The sequence below is a fragment of the Triticum aestivum genome, chromosome 7D, assembly GCF_018294505.1.
Source record: "Triticum aestivum cultivar Chinese Spring chromosome 7D, IWGSC CS RefSeq v2.1, whole genome shotgun sequence".
NCBI classification, from domain to species: domain Eukaryota; kingdom Viridiplantae; phylum Streptophyta; class Magnoliopsida; order Poales; family Poaceae; genus Triticum; species Triticum aestivum.
This window is the reverse complement of record NC_057814.1, coordinates 577,702,031-577,711,654: the sequence shown is the minus strand read 5'-3', so window position 1 is coordinate 577,711,654 and position 9,624 is coordinate 577,702,031. Positions and strand designations below refer to the sequence as shown.

The window sequence follows — 9,624 nt, the reverse complement described above, 5'->3', positions numbered from 1 at the left end:
GGGAGGGAGGGAGGGAGCTCACCATGGGGGAGGGCCGGCTCGGGTGGGGGGGGAGGGCAGGCACAGGCGATGGAGGTCCAGAGCAGGCGGCGGAGGGCCGGCGCCGCGGTCGCCTGGCGCAGGGGGGCTGCGCGCGGGGCAGGGGTGATGGCGGGGCGGCCCGAGTGTGGTCGGGCACGAGGTGGCCCGGGCGGGTGCGGGGACGGGGCGGCCCGAGCGTGGCCAGGCATGGGGTGGCCCAGGCGGGTGCGGGGACGGGGCAGCCGGCCCGGGCGGGGGAGATCAAGGGCGGCGCGGGTGGAGCGAGCGGCGGCGTGGGGTGGCCGGACCGAGGACGGGGCGGCTGGCCCGGGCGGGGGCGGGGACGGGGCGACGGCAGGGCAGAAGCGGGAGGCGGCGGGGTAGATCGAGGGGCGGCGCTGGTGGAGCGAGCGACAGCGTGGAAGAAGGGGGCAGCGGCGGCGGGGCAGAAGGGAGGGAGCGAGCGGCGTCGAGAATGAGTGGTTGGGGAGGGGGTAGTGGATAAGGTGGCCCTATGCCGACGGCCAGGCCGTCGGCATAGGAGTGGTCCCACCTGACAGCGAGAGGGCCATCGAGTGGATAAGGTTGGCTCTATGCGGACGGCCCGGCCGTCGGCATAGATGGGCATAGATGGCAACTACTTTGTTTTTGAAAAAATAGTCCCACCTCGCCGAGGGAAAAGCAATTTGACCTGTTTAAATAGTTCACTAATCCATACGTTATAAGCTCCGGTATTCATTAGACTTATATGAAGAAAATGGACAATTGCTGTGAACTTTTCAGTGCCCGGGCAGCCGGCCCGGTGCCCGAGCACTAAAAGGTTCACAGCAATTGTACATTTTCAATGATGAATACCGGAGTTTTTAATCAATTCAATTATTACATTTTTAGATTCTTAGTTTACCGTCTGTATGGGACCCGGTACCCGGCACCTGGAGGGGGAAACGGACGCGTCGGGTCTACACGGAGGGGATCTTGCTGTGGGTCTGGCCCGGATGTTGCTTCAAAGTGTTCCTATGGGCTGACCTACCACAACCGGGTGGATAGGTCCACTGCTCAAAGCCCGTCCGTGCAAAGTCAAAGGGCTAGATCCCGTGGTCAAACGCTACAGGGTTAGGCGGGACGGGGGCCCTGGGGGTAGCAATGCCACCCGAGCGTCGCACCGGGCCCTCATACATGCGGGGTGGTGTGGTGGCATGTCCCAAGAGGCGGCACGCGTCTCCGGGGTGTGCCCCCCCTCACGGACGGCGCCGCCGCCGGCACTTGGAGGGGGGAAACGGACGCGTCGGGTCTACATGGAGGGGATCTTGCTGTGGGTCTGGCCCGGATGTTGCTCCTAAGTGTTCCTATGGGCTTACCTAACACAACCGGGTGGGTAGGTCCACTGCTCAAAGCCCGTCCGTGCAAAGTCAAAGGGCTAGATCCCGTGGTCAAACGCTACAGGGTTAGGCGGGACGGGGGCCCTGGGGGGTAGCAATGCCACCTGAGCGTCGCACCGGGCCCTCATACATGCGGGGTGGTGTGGTGGCATGTCCCAAGAGGCGGCACGCGTCTCCGGGGTGTGCCCCCCCTCACGAACGGCGATGACACGGTAGTAGACGTTCTGCGGTAACGATGCGGCGTGAATATTATTAAATACTCGGAGCGCGATAAAATCATGAGTTTTTTACACGACGCGGGCACATGTGCTGTAGGACTGATGGTAATTTTTCATAATTGTTCGTGATGGAGTAGTATCTGAACAATTCCCTCTATGCGGATTGCTCTTCTCGTGTCTACAACTGTGGCCGGCGGCCTCCGGGGGCTAGCATGCCGCCAAATCTTGCGTAGGCGGCCTCTCACAAGTCTGGAAGTGTTGTGGCGGGTGCAAACGCCTGGCACGCGTCTCCGGGGTGTGCCCCCCCTCACGGACGGCGGCGCCGCCGGCACCTGGAGGGGGGAAACGGACGCGTCGGGTCTACATGGAGGGGATCTTGCCCGGATGTTGCTCCTAAGTGTTCCTATGGGCTTACCTAACACAACCGGGTGGATAGGTCCACTGCTCAAAGCCCGTCCGTGCAAAGTCAAAGGGCTAGATCCCGTGGTCAAACGCTACAGGGTTAGGCGGGACAGGGGCCCTGGGGGTAGCAATGCCACCCGAGCGTCGCACCGGGCCCTCATACATGCGGGGTGGTGTGGTGGCATGTCCCAAGAGGCGGCACGCGTCTCCGGGGTGTGCCCCCCTCACGGACGGCGACTCCGCCGGCACTTGGAGGGGGAAACGGGCGCGTCGGGGCTACACGGAGGGGATCTTGCCGTGGGTCTGGCCCGGATGTTGCTCCAAAGTGTTCCTATGGACTGACCTAACACAACCGGGTGGATAGGTCCACTGCTCAAAGTCTGTCCGTGCAAAGTCAAAGGGCTAGATCCCGTGGTCAAACGCTACAGGGTTAGGCGGGACGGGGGCCCTGGGGGGTAGCAATGCCACCCGAGCGTCGCACCGGGCCCTCATACATGCGGGGTGGTGTGGTGGCATGTCCCAAGAGGCGACACGCGTCTCCGGGGTGTGCCCCCTCACGAACGGCGCCGCCGCCGGCACCTGGAGGGGGGAAACAGGCGCGTCGGGTCTACACGGAGGGGATCTTGCCGTGGGTCTGGCCCGGATGTTGCTCCAAAGTGTTCCTATGGACTGACCTAACACAACCGGGTGGATAGGTCCACTGCTCAAAGCTCGTCCGTGCAAAGTCAAAGAGCTAGATCCCGTGGTCAAACGCTATAGGGTTAGGCGGGACGGGGGCCCTGGGGGGTAGCAATGCCACCCGAGCGTCGCACCGGGCCCTCATACATGAGGGGTGGTGTGGTGGCATGTCCCAAGAGGCGGCACGCGTCTCCGGGGTGTGCCCCCCTCCAAGTGACAGCGGCACTGCCTTGCGTGCAGGGGGGCACACCGCGGAGCCCCAAGACGGGCGTCTACGCATGCCTGAACACTTTCACATATGCATCGGGACCCGTGCGATGTTCGGTGACATAGCTACACCCCGAATCCCCCCACCAACTAGAATTCCCTCCGTGTCGACCGTTTCCCCCCTCCGTGACACGGCGATAGCGACGTTCGTAACGGGGGGCAATCGATATACAATCAGGGTATTTTTTTTAGATAAGGCATAATTATCTTATGCAAAAACAAAAACTAAAATAAAGTAAAAATGAGAAAATAAAGTAAAAATAAAAAATAGTATGCCGACGGCGAGGCCGTCGGCATATCTGTGCACACACGGAGGTGCAGTCCCACGGATCGATGACGTGGCAGAGGGGCCTATGCCGACGGCTATACCGTAGGCATATATTTGCCATAGGTAGTATAAAGCAAAATTTAAAATAAAACTAAATAAATGTATGCCGACGGCTAGGCCGTCGGCATATCTGTGCACACACGGAGGTGCAGTCGCACGAATCGATGACGTGGCATAGCGCACGGATCGATGACGTGGCAGAGGGGTATGGGCCAGGTCTATGCCGACGGCTATGCCGTCGGCATAGGGCTGGCACGGATATGCCGACGGCCGTCGTTACCACCCGTCGGCGTAGGCTCAACGTCGTTAAACGGTCAGCGCCGACCTTGTATCTGGGCAAGGGCTATGCCGACGGCTGCTCCTATGCCGACGGGCCCCGTAGGCGTATCTCGAGCGGTCCCGACGGCCTCGTATATGCCGATGGCCCCGTCGGCATATATGGATTTATGCCGACGGCTTTTCTATGCCTACGGCTTGCCCTTGGCCGTCGGCATAGCGCCATTTATGCCGACGGGTGCCGTCGGCATAGATTTGGCCGTCGGCAAACCAAGTTTTTCTGGTAGTGACGAGTCCAATGCACCCTGCTAGTACCTGTAATATACTGCAGTTTGCAAATCTTCAATGCAATTTCAGATTCATCTACATCGCTTGTTGGCTTTCCCATCAAGGCGTCACTGTTTTGTGGGACTTTCCAAGTCCAAGTTATGGAAGGACGAAGCGCATCTTTGTCTATGCTTACACTTCCCTTTCCTCCTTGCAGATTTTATTAACACATGCGCCGTCTTCCATCACCGAACGCAAGTTCTCTGTAACGATGATATGTTTCCTCGGAGTGAAAATATGTGTAGGAACAATAAGATCAAGCTCACTGGTCACTACCAATTTTCTGGTATGCACGTGCAACAATGGATTAAAAATTTAAGATGTTTTAGTATTTTCCTTTACAAAAAGGGTTAACGCTTAGAAGTTATATGAAGAAGTAAATCCTTTCGAACCACATAATGGGGTAGCCATGAAGGTGTGCTAGTAAATACTAGCTTGATGCATGCTTGCTCCTTAAACAAAAGGGACATATTGCCATGTTGAAACCAAAATCTCAGGAGTAATCAAGTAGTAGTAGTAGCTGGAAACACTTAAAGGTGCAGGCAGAAGTTGGAATAGTCCCAGGACGAGGAGCTACTCTATGCCGCCATAACTGCGTGGCTTCGTGCCATCCCACGACGCAGCCAGGGCGAGCTAACTGAAATAACGAACAGAATCCGCCAAGGCGTGAACATACGCACGCTGCATGGTCGACCCCTTATTCAGCTACGAAAAAACAGAGTTTATACTATGCAACTCTCAGAGAGCATACATGGAATGGATAAGCACCGGGACGTTGATGAACACACTTAGCGTGGTAAGCTAGCAGATGATAAGAACTCTTGCTCCAAGCTATAACATCGTTGACTGTGTGCAGGGGCTGGATTGATTTCGTTACCTGAGTGAGACGGGGCACTAGCTTCAGCTCGTCCATTTTCTGGAGTGACATGGGATGACAACAACCTTTTCGTATGCAGAAGCTGCAAAGACATCTCCACTTCCTTCATCGTAGGCCTATAATCACCCTGGAGCCGCAGGCACATCTCTGCAAGGGAGGCAACACTGATAATTTCTTCCTCGGTTGCTTCTTCACGAACTTGAGCGGCGACTATCTCTTTTACTGGCCTCTCCTGCATCTCCCCAAGAAAGTAACTAGATAAACTCTGAGCCGAGCCTGACTCGCTAGTAAAAACAGGTTTCTTTCTGAGAAGTAGCTCTAAAAGCACAACACCAAAGCTGTACACGTCGCTCTTTTCATTTAGCTGCCCAGTGCGAAAATATTCTGGATCCAAGTATCCAAATGTGCCTTGTATGCCGGTGGTAACATGAGTTTGATCTATATGCACCAATCTTGATGCACCAAAGTCAGAAACTTTTGCAGTGTAGTTTGCATCCAGGAGTATATTAGAAGACTTGACATCACGATGGAAGACTGATATGGAAGCTGCAGAGTGGAGATAATAGAGGGCTCCTGCAGCCTGTGCAGCAATTCTTAGGCAGCCATCCCAGGACAAAGAAGTGTTGCTTGGACCAGAATGAAGGATTTCAAACAAGGAACCATTAGGAACAAAATCATACACTAGTAGTGGCACCTCAGTTTCAAGGCAACAACCATACAACTTTACGATGTTTCTGTGGTTGATCTGTGAAAGGATGGCGACCTCATTGATGAATTGGTCAATCTCACCTTGCTCAATGACCTTAGATTTCTTTATAGCCACCACTCGCTGGTCAGATAAGATGCCTTTGTACACCATGCCATGCCCTCCACGGCCAAGGATCCGTGTGAGATCAAAGTTGTTTGTTGCCTGCTCCAACTCTTCTAGAGAGAAAATCTTTGTCCTTTCACTTGCATCTTCATTTGATGATATTAATTGTTCTAGAAGGAGGCCGTGGTTCTTTGTAAAATATTTCATTCTCAGTCTCTTTTGGACGCCTCTTCTCCATCTACGGAGGATAAACATTGCACTTAAGCCAAGAAGTAGAAGACCGAAGCCAATTCCAAGCCCAATAGCAATACCTGCACATGTGTAACTTCCATCGGTACTGCGGCATACTCCTTTACAAAGGCCATCATTGCATTTACAACCATCGGGTCCGGTAACGTATGGATTTCCTGCATGGCCATCATTGCATTTACAGCTATAACCCACTACCGTTGAGTTGACGTATAAGCATTCGCTATTGGGGCTAACACATGCATATGTGAAGATATGCTGATGTGCCTCTTGGCAAGTTATATTTGCGACTACCCATTGCAGTCTGTTTGAGCCTCTGTCAGCAATGTAGAATGGTCCATAGTCAGACTGATCATAAGAGGTACCTTCAATGTCCAAGTACCCCTCAGTAATATTGATGTTTGTGATATATCCCCCTGGCCTTCTAATTGAATATAGAAACATGAAAGCTGATGCGTTGCAGTAAAGTTGAAATTCGGTCTTTGCAGAACAACCATCTTCTAGTCCAAATGGAAAGGGAATCTTCATTTTACCACAAGAACGAGTGCACGTCACATTTCGCCGAGCCGACGGATTGTATCCTATTAAATTTTAGAAAAGTGGAAACTAAAATAATTGTAAGCGAGATACTAAAAAAATCAAGGGAAGATCAGATGCAAACTTGTAGATAAGTGAATCGATTATTACCGGGATCACGCGAGCAGCCACCGAGTACATACGGGTTGCCCGAGTACCCAGCATCGCAACGGCATGAATAACCAGCCATGTATGTGGTGTCTACGCACGAGCTGTGGTTGCTCACGCAGGCGAAGTTGGCCCAATCTGCCGAAGCGGCGGCACATGTACGTTGGTCATTTATATTCCAAAAAAGCATAGCTAGCACAGTCGCTTTTTGGCGCTGCACCTGCTGGGCCTCCTTGACAGGGACAAACTTGAGCTGCACGGGATTGGCAACCATGTGGGCGTCGAAGGGTGGTCTGTGGTTGCATTTCTTCCCGTAAACCATATCGGGGTCTGACTCATCCGCGTCACAGTAAGTGCAAAACGGGATTTCCGGACTTATATTTGAGTTTCCAATCAGGTAGGTGTAGAAATTGCACACGGTGATCATTAGCTGAGAGAGAGCGAAAACGAGATTGCTGGAGGGGGTCTTTAGTGATGCATTCTGCACTTCAGCACCCGGACTCGTCGAGATGGGAATTGAGGACTTGATAATTACACCTGCCAAATGAAAAGAAAAGAAAAATCACAAATTACTCAAAATTGGTGAGCAAGCTTGTATGGGACAAACTAATTATTCTGATTTCGAGTGGAGTATGCTGTACGTGACTAATGGAGAACTTGATAATTACACCTGTCAATGGAAAAGAAAAAAAAAGGCACAAATTACTCAAAATCGGTGAGCAATATCAGTTGCCTGATTCTTTTTTCCTTGAGCCGCTTTTTATGCCCTTGTGATTTTGAAGAGGAGTATGTTGTACGTCATTTTTAAGTGTGAGTGCTGAGCATCTTTGCTCTAAAACAAAGGTCGTACCAGTAAAAAGTAAAAAGGTTCATTTTATGCAATCCTGCTCGTCCTATCTTTGCCTGGCAGGTACTGTAATCTTCGAAGGCAGTTTGCTTTGACATTTTTTGTGGATGCGGGGATAAGCATTATTTTTGCCACTTGGACCATTTTTCCTCAAAGGACGCTAACACCTCCACCTTCTGCATCAATTGATGAACACAGCCAAGCCACCTGGAGCATTTGATGAATGACTTCATCTTCGAGTGTGCTAGTCTTTGGCTGCTGGAGAAATATCTCCAAGGACGTGGCAATAGTTGCTCTCAAAAGGTGTTCTTATGCAGGCTTGGCCGCTTGGGAGACCGGGTATCCAGATTTTTATGTAATCTAACTGTTCTAACTGACTGTAAGAAAATATTTTCTTTATTTTTGAGATAATTGTGCATTTGGTAAATCACCCACTGTTTGCCATAAGAAAACTGATACCCTAGCAAGAAAAAAAAAAGGAAAAAACACACAACAATAAGCAAGGTTAAACCGTAGTAATTGAAGAGTACTCCCTCCGTTCACAAATATAAGATGTTTTGTATATTTTAATATGGACTACATATGGACTGAAATGAATGAACAAACACACTAAAGCATGTCTATATATATCCATTTCAGAAAGAAGTTAGAACATCTTATATTTGTGAACCGAGGGAGTATTTCGGAACTGTGAAGGGGTTTGGGAAACAAATTAAGCCGCTAGAAGTGCATTACCTGTATTCGAAGAAAATAAGGAGGGGGGGTTGCATCAGTTGTAGCTCTTACTGCCAATGGAAGCCTGTGGAGCCCCGGCGTCGCCCATGAAAAACACCTTCGTGACGCGGTCTGTGAGATAGAGCGTGCCGTTGTCGCAAATGAGAGCGAAGGTGGTATCCCGGGAGCAGTCGGGGCCGATGCCGAAGGGAAACATGATATCCATATCGCCGCATTTGTTTGGGCAATTGGCAGATGGGAACCTCCTGATGCCCTGTTGGTGTCTTGGAGCTCCAGATTCGGAAGCTCGCGCTGCTAATGGAGTCGTAGCCATGGTGGTGCTGCTGCTGATGGAAGAAAGAAGCAGAAGTAGGAGCAGCTGAAACACCGTGTGGATGGCCATCTGCCACTAGATCAAGTCTGAGAGAGTTGAGCAAACAGAAGCACAATGAGATAATGGTATGCAGGTGTGCGGCGGAGAGCTGCTGGCTTTGGCTTTGTATGGTAGCTGTGGCACCGGGGCTTCCTTCTCCACGCTCCTCCGCGTGAATGCTCTCTGTGAAAGTGTCTATTGGCCAGCTGGAGAATCTGCGGGAAGTCCTAGGTTTCTAGCATTATGCATCTGGTTTGCACGACGATGCAGACAAGTGTGAAAGCCCTCGCCGCACATGGCCGCCCGACGTGCGCGTTCAGGCTTTAGGGTACTCGATTGCCTTTCCGGACGCGGTCGGTTGACCGACCAAGCAAAGAGTCGGTCTTGGTGAGGAGAATATTAACTGTGTGCAATTATGCACGGTCGGACCCCGATAGTCCGACACACAGCGAAGAAGATACAGAGGAGCAAGATTCCTATCCATCGAGACCTAGGCTTGGTGTTATGTCTGTCGAAGTGAAGATCTGCCCTTGAATTCATTCATGCGCGCAGAAAGGTTTAGGCCTGTTACCATACACGCTTTTATATTTTCAAAGGATACATGTGTAAATTCAAAATGAAGGAAAACGAATAATGCTGTCAAGGCTTCTCTCCAGAAGTAGGGAAAGGATTTGCGCATCTTTCTTTTGGCCAGGTGTCCCATAAAAATCCCCATTCTGCACAATGAACAACACATGTTTGATTCAAGCATGCCCACATCCTGTCACCTGGAGGCTAGAAGTCCAAGGTTTATTCAAAGCTGGAGAGGACTGATACATTATGCTTGTAGCAAATGGGTCAACAAAAGCGGTTCACGTTCCGAATGAACAAGGACCGACAGAGAATTGACAGATAGCTGTTATACTTCGCGAAAGTCCACACTATTTCGGAGCTCCAGTTTAACCCCAAACGCAAAACCAGTACAATATGGTGTCACGTTGAATTCCGCCGGTCTGAACCAGCGGAATCTTTTGCTTTTGTACTATATAAAGCTAGGCTTCTCGGCATTTTCCTCTTTAAAAGCACTATATGTGATCATGTGAGTACATTGCTCATGTTTTACTGTTTGATTCTAGACCTAGCAATGTCACACTTTGATATACAATGTTGTCAAACTTGGCTAAGGTTAGTTCT

At 51.3% G+C, this 9,624-nt stretch overlaps 1 protein-coding gene across 2 annotated transcripts; it reads right to left on the bottom strand.

Annotated features, from left to right (window-relative positions):
* Positions 1–4,301: 4,301 nt before the first annotated feature.
* On the bottom strand, positions 4,302–8,610 carry LOC123166094 (wall-associated receptor kinase-like 22). Of its 2 annotated transcripts, none has more exons than XM_044583855.1 (3): positions 8,151–8,610; positions 6,521–7,054; positions 4,302–6,414 (listed from the first exon to the last, which is right to left on the bottom strand). In XM_044583855.1, exons 1-3 carry the CDS (start codon positions 8,479–8,481, stop codon positions 4,685–4,687), a joined length of 2,595 nt encoding a protein of 864 aa, XP_044439790.1. In that variant the 5' UTR covers positions 8,482–8,610; the 3' UTR covers positions 4,302–4,684. The 2 variants fall into 2 exon arrangements, with proteins under 2 accessions (XP_044439790.1, XP_044439791.1); XM_044583856.1 differs by having other exon boundaries at positions 4,308–6,414; positions 8,100–8,293.
* Positions 8,611–9,624: the final 1,014 nt, after the last annotated feature.

Excerpts from the sequence above, each read along its gene's own strand:
- LOC123166094 (XM_044583855.1), bottom strand. The coding sequence starts at position 8,481 with ATGGCCATCCACACGGTGTTTCAGCTGCTCCTACTTCTGCTTCTTTCT. Across the intron at positions 7,055-8,150 it reads TCCACAGGCTTCCATTGGCA|GTGTAATTATCAAGTCCTCA; the intron begins GTAAGAGCTACA and ends TTCATTTGGCAG. Across the intron at positions 6,415-6,520 it reads TGGCTGCTCGCGTGATCCCG|GATACAATCCGTCGGCTCGG; the intron begins GTAATAATCGAT and ends AAAATTTAATAG.